We start from the raw sequence: 23,961 nt of genomic DNA on the forward strand, positions 1-23,961 counted from the left end.
CTCCAGGACCTGATGGATTAACCTCCAAGTATTACAGAACTTTGAAAGACTATTTAATTCAACCTTTGAAGGAGGTTTGTAATGAAATCATGGAAGGGAAAAGGGCACCTGAGACGTGGAAAGAAGCGTACATCACACTTATACCGAAAACTGAGTCTGAAAAGACACAACTTAAGAACTATCGCCCCATATCCCTACTTAATGTGGATTACAAATTTTTTGCAGATATTTCGGCGAGAAGATTGAAAAAAGTTCTGGCAGAAGTGATACATAAAGACCAGGCTGGCTTTCTTCCTGGAAGACACTTATCGGACAACACGAGGAATATTATTAATATTCTAGAGAAGCTACAGGTGAACATTAATACAAAAGCCGTTTTAATTTTTGTGGATGCGGAGAAAGCCTTTGACAATATTTCCTGGAGTTTTATGAAGAAAAATCTTCAGGGGATGGGGGTTGGACAGAATTTTGAAAATGGTATAGGTGCGATATACTCTGAACAAAAAGCTAAATTGATAGTAAATAATATGGTTACAGAAGAGTTCAAAATAGAGAAACGGACACGACAAGGTTGCCCAATTTCCCCATTGCTTTTTATTTCAGTCCTGGAGGTTTTGCTAAATATGATCAGAAGGGACCATTTGATTCAAGGTATTCAGGTCGGAGTTAAACAATACAAAATTAAAGCTTTTGCAGATGATCTTGTTATGACATTACAGGAGCCAATACCCAGTACTAAGAGGGCTTTAGAAGTAATCCAGGAATTTGGTCAAGTGGCAGGTTTTAAACTGAACAAGTTGAAAACCAAGGTTTTGGAGAAAAAATTGACACAGAAAGAGAGAGGTTTCAGAACGAAACAGATTTAACATTAGTAAATAAGGTAAAATACTTGGGAGTGAACATGACATCTAAGAATGTGAATCTATTTAAAGATAATTATGAGAAATGTTGGTCTGAGGTGAAAAAAGAGCTAGAAACTTGGACGAAATTGAAGCTTTCCTTGCTGGGTCGAATTGCTGTTATTAAGATGAATGTATTGCCGAGGATGTTATTTTTATTCCAATCATTGCAAATTATTGATAAGATGGACTGTTTCAAGAAGTGGCAAAGAGACATATCTAGATTTGTCTGGCAGGGCAAAAAGCCCAGAATAAAATTTAAAATACTTACTGATGCTAAAGAAAGAGGGGGGTTTGCCCTGCCAGACTTAAAACTTTATTATGAGTCAGCAGCTTTTTGCTGGCTGAAAGAATGGCTACTTCTTGAGAATACAGATGTTTTGGATCTTGAAGGGAATGATAATGTATTTGGGTGGCATGCATATCTATGGTACGGCAAGATAAAAGCGCATAAGGCATTCAAAAACCATATTGTCAGAAAAGCTTTGTTTAATGTCTGGATAAGGTATAAAGACTTTTTTGAGAGCAAAACTCCAAGGTGGCTATCATCTATGGAGGCGAAAGCCTTGAAAAAACTTAACATGGAAGCCAAATGGCCAAAATACTGGGAAATTTTAGAACAGGAAGGTGATAAATTGAAATTGCAGAGTTATGACAAACTCAAAGAGAAGGTGCGAGACTGGTTACACTATTTTCAAATAAGAGAGGTTTATAATTCGGATAAAAAAATTGGTTTCTGTGATGGGATGATTAGCTGCTTGTGCGTAAAATCGTGCTCCCTCAGAGTTTGTGCTGCTTCACAAACCTCTGTGTGTGACAGAGCTCCACAAACATGTCTGCCCTAGTCACTTGTAGATTCCGACAGTGGTTGTTTTCGGAATCGTCTCCAACATAAGAGCTCCTTAACGGAAACCCGCCTTCTGGACTCACGGCGTAACAGTTTCCGGCGAGGCGTGGGTCTCCCTATGGGAGCTTCAGATACCTCCCCACTGTTCTCGCTGGAAGCGTCTCTGAGCCCTCCCTCCTGCTCGCATTCCCTCAGAGATCCACTCCTCCCCCTGCTGGTTCCTGCTTCAGCTGTTGAGTCTCTTCCTTCCTCCCTGAGCCCCTCCACCACCTGTCCCTCCGATGGCAGTTCCCTGACAGTTTCCAAGTGGAAAAATCAAAGCTAGAAACAGAACTGTTAGAACCCAATGCTAAGATACTTTCAAGAATATACAATCTGCTGTTGAAATGGAATACTGAGGAAGAAACGGTAAAATCTGTAATGATAAAATGGGCACAAGATATAGGTCACAATATTATGTTTGCTGACTGGGAGAAGTTGTGGACCACCGGGATTAAATTTACGGCATGTAATGCCTTAAGAGAGAATATTATGAAAATGATGTCTAGGTGGTACATGACCCCAGTCAAGCTTTCAAAAATATATCATCTGCCCAATAACAAATGTTAGAAATGTAAAGAGATCGAAGGTACATTTCTTCACCTTTGGTGGACGTGCCCAAGGATTAAGACATTCTGGGAGATGATATATAATGAACTGAAAAAGGTATTTAAATATACTTTCCCGAAGAAACCAGAGGCCTTCCTCCTGGGCATAGTGGACCAATCGGTGTTAAAGATGGACAGAACCTTTTTTATGTATACTACAGCAGCAGCAAGAATCCTCATCGCAAAGCATTGGAAGACACAAGATTTACCCACCATGGAAGACTGGCAGATGCAACTAATAGACTACATGGAGATGGCGGAAATGACTGGCAGAATCCAAGACCAGGGAGAGGAGTCGGTGGAGGAAGATTGGAGGAAATTTAAAATTTATTTGCAGAAACATTGTAAAATTTTTGAATGTTGATGACATTGAAATGAACCGCAGGGGTTCTAGCAACAAAGTAAAATGTAAGATTGGATCAATAATAGATAAATTAATAGGATATGAATTTGCTGAATTAATTCTTAAAAGGGATACAAGAACGGGAGACGTGAGGAAGTCGGGAAAATAAGTTAATTGAAGATGAGAAATTAAGAAAGAGGGATTTTTTGTTTTTTGTTATTACATGTGTTTTTTGTTTTTTTTCTTTTTTCTTCTTTCTTTCGTAGTGTTTAATGTTTGTATTTTTGTACCGTATTTTGTGACTTTGTATTCTTCTTGTTTTTGTATTTTTTTCTTGAATTTTTTCTTATTTGTTAAAACTCAATAAAATATTTATAAAAAAAATAAAAAAAATAAAGAGCGCACGGCTTTTGCAGGCTTTTGCGGGAGGTGGGGGAATTCCCCCATTTCCCGCAAAAGCCCACAGGAGGGAGAAGGGACTGACTCAGCCAGTCAGTCCCTTTTCCCTCCTTGGGGAAAAGCCCCCAAGAGCCACTTGCTCTTTAAAGGGTGTGCGGCTCCTGCGGGCTTTTCTAGGAATCACCCTCCCTCGTAGAAATGCCAGCAGAAGTCGCAGAGCCTCTTTAAAGAGTGCGCGGCTTTTGCCTGCTTTTGCGGGAGGTGGGGGAATTCCCCCATGTCCCGCAAAAGCCCAAAGGAGGGTTGGAGAGTAGCGGGAAGGCGTCGCACACCTTCCTGCTGCCCCCCATCCTCTGGGGCTGGCGATGGGGGAAGCGCTGCTTTCCCCACCGCCAGCCTCGAAGTCGGGTTGGAGAGTAGTGGCAAGGCGTCGCGCGCCTTCCCGCTGCCCCCCATCCTCTGGGGCTGGCGATGGTGGAAGCGCTGCTTTCCCCCACCGCCAGCCTCAAAGAGCAGACTCTCCTGGCTTCAGTGGAAGCAACGCGAAGCCTCCGGAGCGCAGGCTTCGGAGGCTTCGCGTTGCTATCGCTGAAGCCAAGGAGTCTGCATTCGCCCCATAAGACGCACACACATTTCCCCTTAATTTTTGGAGGGGGAAAAGTGCATCTTATAGGGCGAAAAAGACGGTATGTTCGTTTGTTTGTTGAAAAATTTTGGAAAATCAATAAAAAACTTGGGGGAAAAAGGAATGAGAGAGCAGGAACTGGGTTCAAGTTTCAAAACGCAAGAACAGAAGAAGAAAAAAATCCCAAGCACAAGAGCACTTTCTCCCTTCCTGTGTTTTCCAGCAACTGGTAACCAGAAGCTTTGCTGCCTCCAGCCATGTAGGCAGAGCACAGCCATTCTAGCTATAATAATAATAAATAATAAATTGTATTTATACCTGACCAGAGCCGGGCTCAGGGCAGCTAACACCAATAAAATCACAGTAAACACATAATGGGGGGGGGGTCAATTTAAAATACAGGTTAAAATGCAATTTAAAATTCAGCCTCATTTTAAAAGTAGCCCATGGATCAAAACCGTAAGGGGAGGGAAAACATAAGGGTCAGACTGAGTCCAAACCAAAGGCCAGGTGGAACAGCTCTGTCTTGCAGGCCATGCAGAAAGATGTCAAGTCCCGCAGGGCCCTAGTCTCTTGTGACAGAGTGTTCCACCACGTCGGGGCCAGTACTGAAAAGGCCCTGGCCCTAGTTGAGACCAATCTAACCACCTTGTGACCTGGGATCTCCAAAATGTTGTTATTTCTGGACCTTAAGGTCCTCTGTGGGGCATACCAGGAGAGTACGTAGGTCCCGTAGGTACGAGGGTCCTAGGCTGCATAGGGCTTTAAAGGTCAAAACCAGCACCTTAAACCCGATCCTGTACTCCACCGGGAGACAGTGCAGTTGGTAAAGCACTGGATGGATGTGATTCCGCTGCGAGGACCCGCTAGTAGACATCAGTGACCGTTTTGTATTTGTCTAATCTTCTTTTCAAGCTATCCAAGTTGGTGGGCCTCATTGGCTCCTGTGGGAGTCAGTTCCATAGTTTGGGGACTGGTGAGTCACCATGTGAGCCAATGGGTTTTGAGAGTTTGCTTCATAATACTAGTTACAGATAGGTAGCCGTGCATGCACACAACCTTGGTATCTGAAGAAGTGTGCATGCACACGAAAGCTCATACCAAGAACTAACTTAGTTGGTCTTTAAGGTGCTACTGGAAGGAATTTTTTTATTTTGCTTCATAATACTGTATTTTTCGCTCTATAAGACACACTTTCCCCCCTCCAAAAATTAAGGGAAAATGTGTGTGCGTCTTATGGAACGAATGCAGGCTCCTTGGCTTCAGCGACAGCAACGCGAAGCCTCCGAAGCGCAGTGGGAGCGCTCCTGCCGCGCTCCGGAGGCTTTGGGTTGCTTTTGCTGAAACCAGGAGAGCGAGAGGGGTCGGTGCGCACCGATCCCTCTCGCTCTCATGGCTTTGCTTCGCTGGAGAGGCGCTGCACAGCTTTCCCTCTCTGCCGCTTCACTGAAGGGGCACTGCGCAGAGAGGGAGAGAATTTTTTTTCTTGTTCTACCCCTCTAAAACAAGGTGCGTCCTATGGTCGGATACGTCCTATAGAGCAAAAAATACGGTAATTCAGTTCCATTCAATACATATTATTGTTTATAGGCAACGACTATCACAATACAGCATAAGCACATATCACACAGCTACAGAACAAAAGACATTGCAAGCACCAGAACGGGATAAATCTACAATGTCCAAAATTTAGTAACGTTCTTTCTAGTGCTTCATAATAATGAGATCTGGAAGCTTACCCCTTTCTGGGTGCACAATGCAAGTCTGCAAAGGATACTGCCTTCTCCCTGAACTAAATAATCATTACTTGATCCTTCGTTGTGCAGCTACAACTGCAAAATGGCTGAAGGGATATACATTTCCTTCAGCCAACTAATACAGAAATGGAACATTTCCAGTTAACACAAAGCACCTTGTCTAAGCAGAACCAAAAGCGAGGTAAGTCTGGGATGTGCTTCTACCCTGAGAAAGATGTAGGCTTTTTTTTTTTAAAAAAGCAATGATTCTTAATTACTTTAGGTAGTAGTCCCTTTTCAGACTTCTTAAAAAAAAACACACACTTCTGCTTAATGATGAAGAGTTCTGCATAGCACTGAGGTCTGCATGGAACTGGCTCCACAGGAGGCAGTGATGTCTAGCAACCTAGTAAAGGTAAAGGTAAAGGGACCCCTGACCATTAGGTCCAATCGTGGCCGACTCTGGGGTTGCGGCGCCCATCTCACTTTATTGGCCGAGGGAGCTGGCGTACAGCTTCCGGGTTGTGTGGCCAGCATGACTAAGCCGCTTCTGGCGAACCAGAGCAGCGCATGGAAATGCCTTTTACCTTCCCACCAGAGCGGTACCTATTGATCTACTTGCACTTTGACATGCTTTCAAACTGCTAGGTTGGCAGGAGCAGGGACCGAGCAACGGGAGCTCACTCCGTCGCGGGAATTCGAACCGCCGACCTTCTGATCGGCAAGTCCTAGGCTCTGTGGTTTAACCCACAGCGCCACCCGCGTCCCAATGTCTAGCAACCTAGATGGCTTTAAAAGAGGATTGGACAAATTCATGGATGAGTAGAGAACGATTGATGGCTACTCACCACAATGGCTATGCTCTGCCTGCACAATCAGAGGCAGCAATGCTTCCGAACACCATGAGAAATCACAGGGGAGAGGGCTCTTGTGCTCAGGTCCTCCTTGAGGGCTTCCCAGAGGCATCTAGCTGGCCACTGTGAGAACCAGAGGCTGGCCTAGATGGGCCATTGGCCTGATCCAGCTGAAGGCACTTCTTGGGTTCTTATGCACACTTCTCTTGCAGATCAACATGAACTTACCGTATTTTTCGCTCCATAAGACGCACTTTTTCCCTCCTAAAAAGTAAGGGGAAATGTTAGTGCGTCTTATGGAGCGAATGGCACTGCGCAGAGAGGGAGAGCTGCACAGCGCCCCTTCAGCGAAGCGGGAGGAGGAACGGAGCCCCTTCTGTTCCTCTTCCCGCTTGACTGAAGGGGCACTGCGCAGCTCTCGCTCTTTGCGCAGTGCCCCTTCAGCGAAGCGCCTCTCTTGGCTTCTGCCCGCTGCCCAGGAGAGGCTGTGCATGGCTATCCCAGAAGACAGAACAGCCAGAGGCTATCCCAGAAGCCAGATCCCTCTTGCTGTTCTGGCTTCTGGGATTCAGAATATTTGTTTTCTTGTTTTCCTCCTCCAAAAACTAGGTGTGCCTTACGGTCTGGTGCATCTTATGGAGCAAAAAACACAGTATTTCTTATTCTTTAGAAACCAGAGTTGTTGACACTTGCGTTTAGGTATTTAATGTGGCCTGGAATGTTTCTTGACCTTGAAGGCAAAAAAGGGAAAGTTAATTCTCTCTCCATCTCTCTCTCTTCCTGACAGGGTTCATAGGCTACGCTTCACACCTCTACAAGCTTGTAGCAGATTAGGAGGGTCTTGGCAGTGATAGCGACCAGCTGTTTTATACGAAAGTCTTTTTGGATCCAGAAAAACGGGTAAATTCACGGCGCAGAGAAGCTGTGTGCATGTGTGCCAGGCAAGCTTTTTAAAATGTAGTTACTTTCTCCCCATTTTAATAAAAATGAATATTTTATTTACAATCAATATAATACACATAAAACATAAAACAAGCTATTGGGTGCTCAAACAACCCCTAAATTATATATATATTTTTTTTTATAAAATTTTTATTGGTTTTACAACGTTTTAAAAAGACAAACAAACAATGAAAATGACAAACAAACACGCATAGTTTCGTACATATTTTCTTATAAACCTCTTTTCTTGGACTTCCCCATACCCCCCCTCTCTGCATCCCAATGTCCATACTTCAACTAGCAACTCCCAATTATTACTTTCAAGTCTCTGTCAACTTAGTTCTTTTCTATCTTCTAACCATATATCCCTGTACCCCCTTGTTTCTGAAAACCACGACATTTTTAACATTCATTAAGTTTATAATAGTCCTTCAGATAACTTTTAAATTTTCTCCAGTCTTCTTCCACCGTCTCTTTTCGTTGGTCACGGATTCTGCCTGTCATCTCGGCCAATGTCATATAGTCCATCACTTTCATCTGCCATTCTTCCAGAGTGGGTAAATCTTGTGTCTTCCAATACTTTGCGATGAGTATTCTTGCCGCTGTTGTAGCATACATAAAAAAAGTTCTATCCTTCTTTGTCACCAATTGGCCGACAATGCCCAGAAGAAAGGCCTCTGGCTTTTTGGGAAAGGTACATTTAAGTACCTTTTTCATTTCATTATAGATCATTTCCCAGAAGGCCTTAATCTTCGGGCAAGTCCACCAAAGGTGATAAAAGGTACCTTCAGTCTCTTTACACTTCCAACATTTATTATCAGGCAAATGATAGATTTTTGCCAGCTTGACTGGGGTCATGTACCACCTGTATACCATTTTCATAATGTTTTCCTTTAAGGCATTACATGCCGTAAATTTAATACCGGTGTTCCATAACCATTCCCAGTCAGCTGACATGATGTTATGTCCAACATCCTGAGCCCACTTAATCATAGCAGATTTTACTGTTTCATCCTGTGTGTTCCATTTCAACAGCAAGTTATACATTCTAGATAAAATCTTAGTATTGGGTTCTAACAGTTCAGTTTCTAATTTTGATTTTTCCACCTGGAAACCAATTTTCCTGTCCTGTTTAAAAAATTCCATTATTTGACGATATTGAAACCAGTTTCCAACTTTATGCTTCAATTTCTCCTGACTTTGTAGTCTGAACTTGTCTCCATCCTGTTCTAAGATTTCCCAATACTTCGGCCATCCGGCCTCCGTATTGAGTCTCTTCACTGCTTTGGCCTCCACTGGTGACCAAACAACCCCTAAATTATATATATGTAATGAAATAAAGCTACTTGTTTGGGAACCTGTGGCCGTCAGCCAAACTTGGCCACCAGGATGCTCGCCGTTCGGCCCATCAGGATGTCAGGTGTGGGGTGGATAAGGCTTCTAAGGAACAATAGGGAGCTGAAAGTTGTTCCTTTGCTGGAGCTCTTTCCAAATTTAAAAATCCACCACCCACAAGCGGACAGTATTGAAATGACTTGGTGGTCCACGATTTGTACCTGTCTGGTGTAAACAGACGTTTTGCTTTAGAGAGAAGAGCCAGAATTCCAAAACCCCTTTCCCAGCTCTTACAATAATGTGATTTCTATTTTATTTTGTCTCTCCCATAGACAAACATCAATATCACTTTGGATCACAGGTGTCGGATATTTCAAAACCTGAATGGAGCCCTAGGTGAGCATCTGAGAAAGGAGATGGAGAAGTGTCTTGCATTTCTGCAACCTCAGTTCTGGGGTTTGTGAGGAGTCAGGTTTTTAACAGTGAAACTCCCTGCCTGTTGACAGGGAGTTAAATGATTTTATTTGATAATTTTAAAAAGTGCTTGCTGTCCTGGGCGCTTTCAGAAGGAAGGACGGGATGTAAATGGTAATAAATGAATGGACCCTTTGAAATGAGTGGGCATGACTAGCTTAGTTCCATTATTTTCAGTGGGGCTGCTGTAAGTAGTTGGTTTCAACCTCTTAAGTCATCTTGCAAAGTTGCAGTCAGGCATCGTGGAAGTTTCTTAATCCATATCCTTCTGGCTGCTCTGATCTCTGCATGCCCTGAACAAAAGCAGGTTTTGGCTGAGCTTTTGATGCAAGTAGCTACAAAAAACTTTGCCTAAGGCTATGGCAGGAACCAAAACTAGATCGTAGGGGGTGTAGGTGATTGTTACTCTCTCAAAACATTGTGTTTTATTTTGTTTCTTTCTTTTTTTTTAAAGAAGTCAACAACCGATACGCAATTAATGACTTATTTCTTCATATTGTTTTGATGTTTTTGTCATAATCAGCAAGTGCGGAAATAACTACAGTGGTACCTCGGGTTACATACGCTTCAGGTTACAAACACTTCAGGTTACAGACTCCACTAACCCAGAAATAGTGCTTCAGGTTAAGAACTTTGCTTCAGGATGAGAACAGAAATTGTGCGGACTTCCGGGTTAGCGCCATCAGCTAATGGCGGACTCCCTCCGATCTGGAGGGACTAGCTCCGCGGAAATTGGGTCTATACCGCTACGGCGAAGCGGGGACCCTACAGAAATCATAGGCGGGTGAAGCCTATGAACGTGGGACTCGGCGGGCACCTTTTGCGCCCCCCCCAACTCGCAAGGAGACCCGTTTACGGGCTTCGGAGCGGAGCGGGGTCATTGGCGCGGTGCTGAGTCAACTGCTTTTTTTGCGGAGCGGAGCCGCATAGCCGTTGCTGGAGAGTGCTGACTTTTTCTTGTGGACAATTGGATTTTAAACAACAACCCGTGAGTAGAACGGAAATTGGGCTTTTAAAGTATTTTTAAATTGGGGAAGGTCTAAACAGGAAGTCCACCTCCCCTTTCTGTAAATAAACTGAAGCAAAAAACTTGTTAACTAAGGTCGTGGAAATTCTTACATAAAGGATCTAAACTCCACTGATTGAAACTACCATCAATATCTTCTTAGAAGCAGGGAAGCCTGCAGGTGAGGGTTAAAATTTGGGAACTGAAGCGCCATTTCCCTAAAACCGGGAGCGGTCTGTGAGAGCCCGTTGACGGATAAATCTGACAGCTGTCAAGTTAGCTGTCAAGATACAAGCTAGCTATTAAGATATAAAAGAAGGACTTTGTTTCTACTGTCCGTTTCAGTATTTAAAAAGAAGGAAGGAATCGTTACAATCTTATGTTTGGGACCTTTGTGCTGGAAGGAGTGATAAAAGGAACTTGTGTCCCTCTAGAGGGAGCTCTGGGATACTGTCGTAAGGATGCAGCTGGGAAATTGTTAAATAAAAGTTCTGAGAAATTAGTTTTGACCTTGGACTTCTTAAGGATGGCGGTCGGGAAGGAAGTCGAGTGTCAATTGAATAGAACATTTTATTTGTTGGGAAAGCTGCAAGACCAGATAAATGTTATGGCTACCAATGTTGTAACCTTGGGAACAAAAGTGGGCATTAGTAAAGAAGTTGACAAGAATCCGGCACAAGAATCTTTTCCAACTGAACAAATTGAAGAATCTGAGAAGGAGGAATCTGTTGTGATTAAAGTGATGCAAGGGGAAGCCGTAACCCTACAGAGGCAAATGGTGGACTATAACTTGAGGCATTACATGATGGCAACTAGGAGGAGCCAGTTTTTGGAGATGGAAGCCCGGCTTGGTTTGGAAAATGAAAGATGGAGAGATCACCCTATGTGGAGATTAAATGACTTTTGGGACACAAATCTGAGTCAGGCGGAGGCTGGAGTTTTTAGGGCCTTTGGATTTGAAAGGAGTGTGAAAGAAGATTTGGAATATCCTATAGGCTCTATTTTTAACTACGGAAGTCTGGCATACCTGCTAAGAAGGAATATGACTACCGACGGGTTGGAGCTTCACCGAGATCTGTTTTTTAACACCAAAGACTGCGAAAAAAAGACCGGCAGAGGGGACATGAAAGAGATTTAAGAGCCTCGGACTTAAGATCTCCGGGTTGATGGTCTTCTGAGATTGATGGAACTATCGCTAGGGGCTGAAACCGGGGAGGGGAGTTGGTGAAAGAAAATTGGGAATTTAAAATGTATATATTATAATTTGTTTTGTTTTTTTCTTTTATCTTTTAATGAGAGATGGGAAAATCGTGGAATGGAATTTTTTCTGACCCTAGGGGAAACGTTTTAAGAATAAGCTTAGATATATAAGTTTTAAGAGAAATAAGATTAAATAAAGTAAAAGTGGATGATTAATTGGTGAAAGAAAGAACAGGAAAAGACTATTTACAGAAATACTGCAAAATTAATGAATGTTAGAATGATGTTGGATAGAAATTAAGTGGTTTTTAGCTGTAATATTATAAGGGAATATGAAAAATGGATTATTAATAGGTAAAAATTTAATGTTACAATATTTTAAGGTTAAAGACTAGGATAACAAGAGGGGAAGGATTTGCTGAACTAACAAACTGAATTGGAATACAAAAAAGGGAGGTGCGAGGAGGTCCTGGAAACAAGCAAATGAAAGATAAGTAACGGAAAGATTGAATTGTTTTTAACTATTTTTATTTTGTATTTTTCTTTTTTCTTTTTGTAATATTTTGAAAATCTTAATAAATATCTTTAAAAAAAAAGAGAACAGAAATCGTGCTCTCGCAGTGCGGTGGCAGCAGGAGGCCCCATTAGCTAAAGTGGTGCTTCAGGTTAAGCACAGTTTCAGGTTAAGAACGGACCTCCGGAACAAATTTAGTACGTAACCAGAGGTACCACTGTACACGGAAAAGCATGGTAGTTCATTGTTCCCTTCTGTTCTCTCCCTCTTTTTTTTTAAGATGAGGTGGTCCTGAAGTTTGAGAACGGGTGCGTGAGAGCACGGAACCTCGCATTTGACACCCTCGCGGTTGTCATTCATGGCAACGGCCCCACCAAGGTAAGGCCAGTCAGGGTGTTCCAGAACCATAGGGACCTAAACAGAGCCTAGCTGCTGGATCAGATCAGTGGCCCATCTAGTCTCACAGTGGCTGACCTGTGGGAAACCCTCAAGCAGGATCTGACCACAAGAGCTCTCTCCTCTCCTGTGGTTTCCGTCAGTTGGCATTCAGAAGCATCTGACGGTGGAAGCAGAGCCATCGTGGCTCGGAGCCATCAAAAGCCCTATCCTCCTCCATGAATTTGGCTGACCCTCTTTTAAAGCCATCCAGGTGCGTGGCCACCACTGCCTCCTGTGGCAGTGAGTTCCACAGTTTAACCCTGCACTGCGGGAAGAAGGACTTCATCTGTCCTGAACCTTCGGCTGTGATTTCTAGTGTCACAAGAGAGGGAGAAAAAACTTTTTCTATCCATGCCATGCATAATTCTGTAAACTTCTCCCATCTCGCCTCTCGCTCGCCTTTTCTCTAAAGTGTCCCAAGGAGAGGAGAGCGCTTCTTGAACTTGGGCCCCGCTTGCAGACTTCTATTTTTGGAGCACCTGGGCAGCCACTTGGAGAACAAGATGGGCCTTTGGAACGATCCAGTTTCGTGTTCTGAGACTAGAAGGAAAGATGTCCTCGCTTGCAGACTTAACAGAGCAAAGCGAGTGTTTCCATCCCAGCTTTGCGACTAAAGATCTGGGAACCTTTCTTTTTATATATATATATAAATGTATCAAGGGAATTGGGGTTGCTTGTGTGTAAACCTCCAGCTGTTCCAAACTGCTTAGGGGTGGTTGCGTCTTTCCCTGACTGAGCAGCCCTTTGCGCTGCTGCTCAGTCACTAGCAGAATCCGTGAGTGGGCGTCTCCTAAATTTCCTCCAGTATAAGAATTCCTTAACGGACAACCTTCGCCTCGCCTCTCTGCGCGGAAGCCTTCTGCGCAGAGTGGGCGTGCCAAGTGGTGGTCCTCCACCCTCCTCACTGACTTCACTGGAAGAGTCTCGGAGCCTCACCTCCGAAGTGCTCTCTGCCTCTCCCTTCTTCCTGGTGTCACCTGGACTTCTTTCCCCAGAGGACGTTCTCTCTCTTCCCTTACTCGTTCCCCCTCCTGCAGAATCTGGGAGCCTCGCCTCTCCCCTCTGCTCTGATGTCAGTTCCATGACATCCACCTCCCTCCCAGGGCCCTCCCCCTCCCCCGTCCTTTCCTCGGACGGTGATGCAGGAAACCCCCGGAAGGAACTCTCCCCTCCATCTGATGATTCACACACCTCTCTCTATTTGTTGCTTTCTCTTCTCTCTCCCCCATCTCCCCAGTCGGATTCTTCTTCGGATAATTCCCCTTCCTCCTCTTCGGAGGCGGGAAACCCCACAAACTCTTCCTCTTCATCGGTGGTGCCAAATTGCTCCCCCCAGAACCTCTCTGGTGATTTGGGCTTTCTCGGATACCTGCTATGAAACTCCTCCTGCAGATACTCATCCCTAATCTCTTCTGCTGGGACCCATGCGTTTTCCGCTTCTGACTCCCCCTCCCACCAAATATTCCACTCGCCCCCCTCTCCACCTGGAATCGAGAATTTCAGCTGCATGGCCACTGAGTTCCCTTTCCTCCATCTGTGGATGCTAGGGTCTTTCACTTTGCTGACCCAGAAATTCCCTCCCCTCCCTGAACGGTGAGAGTAAGGACCTGTGGAAGATGGGGTGCAGTTTCATATGAGATGGCAATTTGAGCCTAAAGGCCACCGAATTAACTTGCTGGGCTACTTCGAACAGTCCCAGTCTCTTTGGCCGTAGTTTCTTACACCCTCCTTTGAACGGTAACCCTTTGGTAGACAACCACACCTGGTCCCCCACTCTTATGGTTTCCCCCTCTCTGCGGTGCTTGTCTGCCTGCCTCTTGTACTCTTCCTTGGCCCTTTCCAGGTTTAGCTTAAGCTGTTGGTGTAAAGCCTCCATCTCTTCCACAAATTGTTCAGCCGCGGGAACACTCCACCTTCCCTCCCCTTCCCCGGGGAAAGCCCTGGGGTGACACCCGTAATTCGCCATAAACGGACTCATCCCTGTGGACACATGTTCCGCGTTATTGTATGCAAACTCAGCCAGTGCTAATTTGTCCACCCAATCATTCTCCCTCTCGTTGACGTAGCAGCGTAGGTATTGTTGAAGTATGCTGTTAGCTCTCTCTGCTTGTCCGTTGGTTTCTGGGTGTCTGGCCGTCGAGAAACTAACCTCGACGTCCAGCAGACTCATAAGCTTCCTCCAGAATCTGGACGTGAATTGCCGGCCTTTGTCGGATAAAATCCTCAAGGGAGCGCCATGCAACCTGAAAACATGCTCTACAAACAGCTTTGCTGTTTCTTCTGCAGACACCGCATGGGAGCACGCAATAAAATGGCACATTTTGGTCATCAAGTCAGCTACCACCATTACTGCCGTTTCTCCCCTGGCTTTGGGTAAATCAGTCATAAAATTAATTGATACCACCTCCCATGGTCTCTCTGGTGTAGGTAAGGGCTCCAGTAACCCCGCGGGTGCTGCCCTCTCCCCCTTCGCTCTCTGGCAGCACTGGCACCCGCGTACATATTCCTTCACATCTTCCCTCACCCGTGGCCACCAGAACTGCCTGGTGACCAGTAGCATTGTCTTGTGTTGGCCAAAATGTCCCGCCGTGGGGTTGTCATGCAGTTGTTTGAGTATTCTGCTCCTCAAATCCCCCTCAGGTATGTACAATGCACCCTTATAGTACAATGCCCCGTCCTTTACTTCAAACCCCCCTGAGTTTCCCCAGTAATACCAATTTCCCTGATCTTGGTTTGTGCATACTGATCATCCCTCGTCAAACCGGCCAGCTCTTGCCTCCCCACGAACACTCCCCCCCCACACCCATCTGTCCCCGGGTATGACATAACGTGCTTCTGGCCCTCCCTCCCCTTCCTCGTATTTGGGCTTGCGAGAGAGGGCGTCTGCTCTGACATTTTCCTTCCCAGGCACGTACCTAATCTCAAAATTAAACTTGGAAAACTCCTGAGCCCACCGCACCTGTCGTTGGTTCAGTACTCTCGCCGTTCTCCAATATTCCAGGTTCTTGTGGTCAGTACACACCTGGACTTTGTGCTGTGCGCCTATGAGAAAATGTCTCCATTGTCGAAAGGCCTCGTGAATTGCCAGCAGTTCCCGATCATACACCGTATAGTTTTGCTCTGACTTGTTCAGCTTCCTGGAAAAGAAGGCACACGGCTTCCACTGTCCTCCATTTCCCGGCTGGAGCAATATGCTTCCTACAGCTCTGTCTGACGCGTCCGTCTCTAGCCTCATCGGCTTCCGCAGATCCACATGTAGGAGCTGCTCTTCCGACGCGAAAGCCCTCTTAAGCTTTTCAAAGGAACGCTGGGCCTCTTCCGTCCATTCGAACTTCTTCTTACTGCTGAGACAATCTGTTATGGGTGCCGTTAGATGGGCGAAGTTCTTGATGAACTTCCTGTAGAAATTTGCAAACCCCAAGAACCTCTGCACGTCCTTCCTATTCTTGGGAGGCTTCCATTCTAGCACTGCCTGCACCTTGCCCGGGTCCATGGCCAAGCCCTTGTCCGACAACCGATAGCCAAGGAACTCCACCTCTCGAGCGTGGAATTGGCACTTCTCCAGTTTGACCCACAGCTGGTGCTCCTGCAGTCTCTTCAGCACTTCCCTGACGTCTTTTACATGCTGCTCCTCGTTCTCTGAGTAGATTAGGACGTTGTCCAGGAAAGCTACACAATTCTTGTAGAGCAGGGACCCCAACACATGGTGCATGAAACTTTGAAATGTGGATGAGCCTGATTGGAGTCCGAAGGGCATAACTAAGTACTCAAAGGCTCCCAGAGGGGTGAACATGGTGGTTTTCCATTCATCCCCCTCCCTCATCCTTATCAAGTTGTACGCCCCCCGAAGGTCCAGCTTGGTAAAAACCTTCCCTTTCCTTACCCTGGCCAAGATGTCATCAATTCTGGGCATTGGGAAGGTCACTGGTTCCGACACCCTGTTCAATGCGTGAAAGTCCACTACGAGCCTGGGCTCTTTGGAGTCTCGCTTGTCCACAAAGAACACTGGACTACCCCCCACCGCCCTTGATTCCCTTATGAACCCTCGCTTCAGGTTCTTGTCAATAAACTTCCGCAATTCCTGCATCTCCCTATCTGACATGGCGTACAGCTTACCCACTGGCAGCTGAGCGTCTGGGAGCAAGTTGATCTGGCAGTCAAAGGGCCTGTGGGGGGGGTAGCCGATCTGCCTCCTTCTCGCTGAAGACTTCTTCCAAGTCTGCATACTGAGGTGGTACCTTCCCTTTTCCCCCTACTGCCTCCCTGCCACCCTGGCTACTGCCATCCTCAGGCTTTCCCCTCCATGGCAGTGCTCTACGCAGTGGGCCGACCCAAAGGTGACTTTCCGCTGGTGCCACCCTACTACTGGGTCGTGCAGTGCCAGCCAACTCATTCCCAGTATGATTGGTGATCCTGCTAAGGTGGCTACGTGAAAGGCAATTGTCTCAGTGTGTCTGGAAACTGTCATTTTCATGGGCAGGGTCTGGTGGGTCACTTCCCCTCCCAAAAGTTCTCTCCCATCAATAGTGGTTACTTGCAGGGGATGTTCTAGAGGCACCACCTGTAGCTGGTGTTCTAGCGCAAAATCCTTGCTAAAGAAGTTGCAAGAGCTGCCTGAATCCAGCAGCGCCTTCACTTTGATGGGGTGTCCGTTTGGGAGTTCTAGCACCACCTCTATGGCGATGGCTGCTCGGGGAGGGTCTGGTTTGGGCACTTCTACTGGTTGCTCGCCTGGCTGCTGTGCCCGCCTTCCTGCAGCCAAGCACTGCTGTTTCCTGGCGCCTCTTTCCTTTCCTCCTCACTCCCCACTGCCCCCACCATTCCTTGCCACGCCTTCTTCTGAGGGCATACTCTGGCAAAATGTCCCGGCTGCTGGCATAGGAAACACCTCTTACTGGTTTTCCCCTCCTTCTTACGCACCTCGCTGGAGTTTGAAAACCCCCGCGCGCTCGCTCCTCCAATCTCCATTGGCTCCTCGGGTGGCACAGTAGACGCTGGCATGTCTGGAATGCGGTTGTCATGCCAAAGCTCTGCTCTCCCTTCCCGCCTTTCCAGAGCGCGCGTCTCTTGCCTGACTCCTACAGCGAGCGCCAACTTGGTCAGCTGGTCCATTGATTCCGGACGGGGTGAGCGGGAAAGTTCGTCTCTCACCCAAGAGGATAAGCCCTCCTCAAATAACATTTGTACTGGTTCTGAACTCAGATCCCACCCAAGTTTATGGATCAGCATCGCAAATCTCGACCAGTACTCTCTCACTGACTGGTTTCCTTGTTTGCACCCCATCAAGTCTTTACAAGTCACACTCTGTTCAACATCGCTCGAGAACATGTGGTCCATCGCGCTAAAAAACTTTCTCAAGTCCTTCAAAGCCGCATTCTCCGCCGCCATTAAGGGTCGGACCCAATCTCTGGCCCTCCTTTCCAGGTGCCCCACCACGAAAGCGACTCTTCCCCCATCGTCGGCAAAGTCATCATACTGCAGATCCAGCGCATACTGCACTTCTGTCTTAAAAGCGTTATAATCTCTGGGGTTGCCCCCAAACTTCTCCACAAGTCCCAGTACCTTTCTTGTGATGGGGGTAATCTTCCCCTGGGCACCATGTGTCCTCCTTTCATCCAGCCGCGCCGCTAGTAGAGCCAGTTGCTGCTCCAAGTCTCGGTTTCTCTCCTCCAGACTCTGTCCGCCTTTGGCCCCCTCTCCTGCGCCGGCTCCTCCGGTTTGACTCATGACTGTGCCCCTGTCCTCTTGCACACAAGCAACGTAAGTGACTCACGGATTGCTATCAAGGGAATTGGGGTTGCTTGTGTGTAAACCTCCAGCTGTTCCAAACTGCTTAGGGGTGGTTGCGTCTTTCCCTGACTGAGCAGCCCTTTGCGCTGCTGCTCAGTCGCTGGCAGGATCCGTGAGTGGGCGTCTCCTAAATTTCCTCCAGCATAAGAATTCCTTAACGGACAACCTTCGCCTCACCTCTCTGCGCGGAAGCCTTCTGCGCAGAGTGGGCATGCCAAGTGGTGGTCCTCCACCCTCCTCACTGACTTCACTGGAAGAGTCTTGGAGCCTCCCCTCCGAAGTGCTCTCTGCCTCTCCCTTCTTCCTGGTGTCACCTGGACTTCTTTCCCCAGAGGACGTTCTCTCTCTTCCCTTACTAGTTCCCTCTCCTGCAGAATCTGGGAGCCTCGCCTCTCCACTCTGCTCTGATGTCAGTTCCCTGACAAAATGTTTATTGGATTTTCACAAATTATAAAAACACACACAATACACAGTACAAACATACACACACAAAAACAAACATGTATAATTTCAAATCCTTTTTTTCTTAAAACTTACTTCGCCGACTTCCCCGTACCTCCCCTTTCTGCATCCCAATTCCCAAATTATTTCAGCAAATCCTCCCCCTTGATTTTATCTAATTTTTCCTTAGTCTTTTCTTTTACTTAATCTTTTACATCTGTAATCCCCTATTTTCTATAACCGCAACATTTTAGCACTCATTAATTTTACAGTATTTCTTAAGATAGATTTTAAATTTCCTCCAATCTTCTTCCGTCGTCTCTTTCCCCTGGTCTCGGATTCTGCCAGTCATTTCAGCCAGTCCCATGTAGTCTATCACCTTTGTCTGCCATTCTTCCAGAGTGGGTAGGTCTTGTGTCGATCTGGGAATCTTTCTCTCTCCTCAAAAGCTGCAGCTGAACTACCTGCGGAACTACATCCCTCGGACCTGGACCTTTGAGACGGGCTGCACGGTTTGCAACGAAAGCTTGAAGAGCCTCACAGACCTGAAAGTAAGGACCAGCTGACTTGTTGGGGAGGCTGGGATACCTGTGGGCCCTGTTTTGGACTCCAACCCCCATCATGCCTTGTTCATCAGCCGTGCTGGCTGGTGGGAGTTAGACAACAACCAGAGAGTCACACACATTCTCCACTCGCTGAGCTAGACCGTCTCTTGCCACAGCTGCGCCTAGCTACCTCTGCTAAAACTCCCACCATCCCCATTCCCAGCCATTGCCCATTCTGGTTGGGGCTGGTGCAAGCTGGAGTCCCAGCAGGGCATTGTAGGCTACAGGTTCTCCTTCCTGGGATGAGGCTGTCACTTGCCATCACTGCCCACTAGCTATCCCCATCGTGACTCTTGCCGCCTTGTGATGGAAGGATGGGAAAGCTGTGGTCCTCCTAATTTTGCTGGGCAACAGTTCCCATCATCCCCGACCAGTGGCCCTGCTGGTTTGGGCTGATAGGAGCTGGTGTAGTCCCCATGACACCCGGTTCCTGGTCTGTTGCCTTCATGTTGTGCTGGTGAGTTTCCTAGAAGTACAGTGGTACCTCGGGTTACATACGCTTCAGGTTACATACGCTTCAGGTTATAGACTCCGCTAACCCGGAAATAATACCTCAAGTTAAGAACTTTGCTTCAGGATGAGAACAGAAATTGTGCTCCGGCGGCGCAGCAGCAGCAGGAGGCCCCATTAGCTAAAGTGGTGCTTCAGGTTAAGAACAGTTTCAGGTTAAGAACGGACCTCCAGAACGAATTAAGTACTTAACCTGAGGTACCACTGTACCTAGTTGGCCAATGTTAGAAATAGGATTCTAGAACCTGGATGGGGAACCTCACCTCCAGGGGCCTCAAGTGGATCACCGGAACCTCTCTCTTATTTTTAATTTATTTATTTTGATACTTATAAGCCACACTCTCATAACCAGTATTGCAAAGTTGTATAAAGGACAGTATTACAATCAGAAACATCTGGCTGCACCCCGTATTTCCAGGCCACACGCCCCTCCTCTCCTTCACACCCCCATTGAGTTATTTTGCTTCGCTTGAAATGCATCCTTTCCTACTTTAAAGGTAAAGGGACCCCTGACCATTAGGTCCAGTTGTGGCCAACTCTGGGGTTGCAGTGCTCATCTCGCTTTATTGGCCGAGGGAGCCGGAGTACAGCTTCCGGGTCATGTGGCCAGCAGGACTAAGCTGCTTCTGGCGAACCAGAGCAATGCACGGAAACGCCGTTTACCTTCCCGCCGGAGTGGTTCCTATTTATCTATTTGCACTTTGACGTGCTTTTGAACCGCTAGGTTGGCAGAAGCAGGGGCCGAGCAACGGGAGCTCACCCCGTCGCTGGGATTCGAACCACCGACCTTCTGACCTGCAAGTCCTAGGCTCTGTGGTTTAACCCACAGCGCCACCTGCGTCCCATTTCCTACTTTAAGTGGCTTAAAATGTAGCGAGGTTGCTTTACCCCAGTGCATTTCTTCCTTTCCCCCCAATAATAATAATAATAATTTATTATTTGTACCCCACCCATCTGGCTGCGTTTGCCCAGCCACTCTGGGCGGCTTCCATAGAAACCAAAAATACACTAAAATATCACACATTAAAAACTTCCCTGAACAGGGCTGCCTTAAGATGTCTTCTGAATGTCAGGTAGTTGTTTATCGCTTTGACATCTGATGGGAGGGCGTTCCACAGGGCGGGCGCCACTACCGAGAAGGCCCTCTGCCTGGTTCCCTGTAGCTTTGCTTCTCGCAATGAGGGAACCGCCAGAAGGCCCTCTGCGCTGGACCTCAGCGTCCGGGCAGAACGATGGGGGTGGAGACGCTCCTTCAGATATACTGGAGCAAGGCCATTTAGGGCTTTAAAGGTCAGCACCAACATTTGAATTGTGCTCGGAAACATACTGGGAGCCAATGTAGGTCTTTCAAGACCGGTGTTATGTGGTCTCTGCAGCCGCTCCCAGTCACCAGTCTACCTGCCGCATTCTGGATTAGTTGTTGTTTACGGGTCACCTTCAAAGGTAGCTCCACCTAGAGCGCATTGCAGTAATCCAAGCGGGAGATAACCAGAGCATGCACTACTCTGGCGAGACAGTCTGTGGGCAGATAGGGTCTCAGCCTGCGTACCAGATGGAGCTGGTAAACAGCTGCCCTGGACACAGATTTGACCTGCGTCTCCATGGACAGCTGTGAGTCCAAAATGACTCCCAGGCTGCGCACCTGGTCAGAGGCACAGTTACCCCATTCAGGACCAGGGAATCCCCCACACCCGCCCACCCCCTGTCCCCCAAAAACAGTACTTCTGTCTTGTCAGGATTCAACCTCAATCTGTTAGCCGCCATCCATCCTCCAACCGCCTCCAGGACCTTCACTGCCTTCACTGGTTCTGATTTGAAAGAGAGATTTTGTTGAAGCTCTTTCATAATACAAGAAGAGAAAGGAAATTAGCTTTGCTGTCCAGTTGCTATTTGGATCAAAGTGGATGGCTCAGTTGGTAGAGCATGAGACTCTTCATCTCAGGGCTGTGGGTTCGAGCCCCACATTGGGTTAAAAAAAAACGTGCATTGTGGGTGGTTGGCGTAGGTGGCCCTCGTGCTCTCTTCCAAATCTACAGTTCTGTGACTCCATGATTCTAAATAAAAACAAAAAGAGAAAAGAAAATGGAGGGTCCGTCTCAAAGGGAGTTCTCACACAGAAAGAGGTGGGCACTCCCAGCTCTCACCTGGGAGCTTTCCTTTCTTCCCCCACCCTCCCACCCTGGGAGATCTTCCCTTCCCTGCCTGCCTCTTACTTAGGGTCCTTCACAAGCCATCCATCACCTTCATGTGTGTAATCTTTGGACCCCAGTAATGGCCAAGAGCAGAGAACATGCATCCTCGAACCCTGGTCTTGCTTGTCTGGACGGAGGACAGAGCGGTTTGTGTGTAGAAACTAACCCACTGTAGAAAGGTGAAATTCACACTCGTCGCTCCGCCCACTTTTGCCTCTGGCCCTGCCCACCACTGGTATCTGGCCCTCAGAATGTTGCCCAGAAGAGAATGTGGCCCTCAGGCTGAAAGGGGCTCTCTATTGCTGAAGCAAGCCTTCGACCTGATCCAGCATATGTTGACATTCCTATCTGAAAATATAGGTTGCTCATCACGGCTGGCTGTCTTGGTCTGTCTCGCCTTATTTATGTAGTCTTGTCTTTTCTCCCCTCGTACCTGAACGCAGGAAGATGTGCTGCCTGTGGTCCTGATTGGCATCTTTGTCGAGCAGCCCACCCCGTTCCTCACCCCGTTCTTCCAGCGCCTGCGGAAGCTGCGCTACCCCAAGAAACGGAAACAGCTTTTCATCCACAATCAGGTGAGCGCCTTCGTCCCATCCTTAGGGAGGGCCGTTCGCCTCCCAGAAGCCTTTGCTCCTTTGAGCTCTCAGCTGGTGAGCGTGGCTGTTTTGACCAGACCAGCCATAGCTCTGGTATAAGGCGTTCTGCTTTGTGTTGTTGTGTCCAGGAGGAGCATCACCTCGACCAGGTAGAGGAGTTTGTGAACGAACACGGGCAAGAATACCGCTCTGTTAAAGTGGTTGGGCTGGATGACCATGTGGAGAATGCTGATGGCCGGAACATGGGCATGTAAGCCAATTATTATGATTATTAAGCTCAAGGTGGCACACATTGTTCTCCTGGCCCCCTCGTTCTCTCCCCACAACAACCCTGTGAGGTAGGCGAGGCTGAGAGTGGTCACCCAGTAAGCTTCATGTCCGAGTGGCGATTTGAACCCGGGCCTCCCAGGTCCTAGCCCAGTACTCTTAATAATTATACCATACTATCTCTCCTGGTAGGGACGCAAGTGGCGCTGTGGGTTAAACCACAAAGCCTAGGACTTGCTGATCAGAAGGTCGGCGGTTTGAATCCCCCCGATGGGGTGAGCTCCCGTTGCTTGGTCCCTGCTCCTGCCAACCTAGCAGTTCAAAAGCACATCAAAGTGCAAGTAGATAAATAGGTACCGCTCCGGCGGGAAGCTAAACGGTGTTTCTGTGCTTCTCTGCTTTGCCAGAAGCGGCTTAGTCATGCTGGCCACGACCTGGAAGCTGTACACCGGCTCCCTCGGCCAATAAAGCGAGATGAGCGCCAGAACCCCAGAGTTGGCCACGACTGGACCTAATGGTCAGGGGTCCCTTTACCTTTTTATCTCTCCTGATGCTGTAACGCTTCTGACCTTTTGTTTGCTGGTGAGAGATGGCCAAGGTATAGGCAGTGACTCTTGATAGTATCTGCCCTTTAAAACCTCTTGAGCCAGCCACGGACTGGCTGGCTGACTGACTGATCTGCCTGCTTATTGCCTCTTTAGGGACCTGTGCAGGCAAGACCCAGTCTGTGAATATTACTTCAGCGTGGATGCCGAAGTGGTGCTGGAAAACCCTGATGCACTGCGGATCTTGATCGAACAGAACAAGTGAGTCGTTTATCTCAGCTTCCTGTTCTGTGGGTGCCTTGGGCAAGTTTAGGGAGAAGGTGTGGTCCTTCCGCGTTCCACATCTGGATGCAGCTGCCAGATTGAAACAAACCTCTCTTGATGCAACAGTCTGTCTCCGTTTGGACTGGATTGTTAATTTTCGACATGATTCCTGCATTGCAGGAGTTCCCAACTATACAGTTCTATTATTCAAGGTGCCCCCACTCCACTCCACCATTTTGTGTGAGTTTGGGGGTGGGGGGAAGAGATACGGACTCCAGTTTTCCGAGCGACTCTGCTTTCGTATTTCAAATCTTTAAAAGATGCAAGTTTCTATCCCCTATGGAAGAGGAAATGTGCTTGAAACTGCTTGGCTGGCTATCAAAACCCAGAGGAGTTGCTGAGTAAGGTTTTCCAGAGTTGGAAGTTCATTGTCCTGCATAGTTCCTTTCGCTTAGTAAATGCCACAATCTTGGAGAAGTTATGCAAATGTAC

At 47.2% G+C, this 23,961-nt stretch overlaps 1 protein-coding gene across 1 annotated transcript; it reads left to right on the forward strand.

Annotated features, from left to right (window-relative positions):
* Window positions 1–7,068: 7,068 nt before the first annotated feature.
* Window positions 7,069–23,470, forward strand: LOC310710462 (procollagen-lysine,2-oxoglutarate 5-dioxygenase 1-like; the record flags this gene model as incomplete). The annotated part of the gene is made up of 8 exons (XM_083511323.1): window positions 7,069–7,101; window positions 7,185–7,250; window positions 8,960–9,023; window positions 12,102–12,199; window positions 18,940–19,041; window positions 22,241–22,372; window positions 22,522–22,643; window positions 23,362–23,470. The coding sequence occupies 8 exons, from the start codon at window positions 7,069–7,071 to the stop codon at window positions 23,468–23,470; spliced, it is 726 nt and encodes a 241-aa protein (XP_083367449.1).
* Window positions 23,471–23,961: the final 491 nt, after the last annotated feature.

The sequence above is a fragment of the Podarcis liolepis genome, assembly GCF_965112155.1.
Source record: "Podarcis liolepis genome assembly, chromosome: 7".
Lineage (NCBI taxonomy): Eukaryota > Metazoa > Chordata > Lepidosauria > Squamata > Lacertidae > Podarcis > Podarcis liolepis.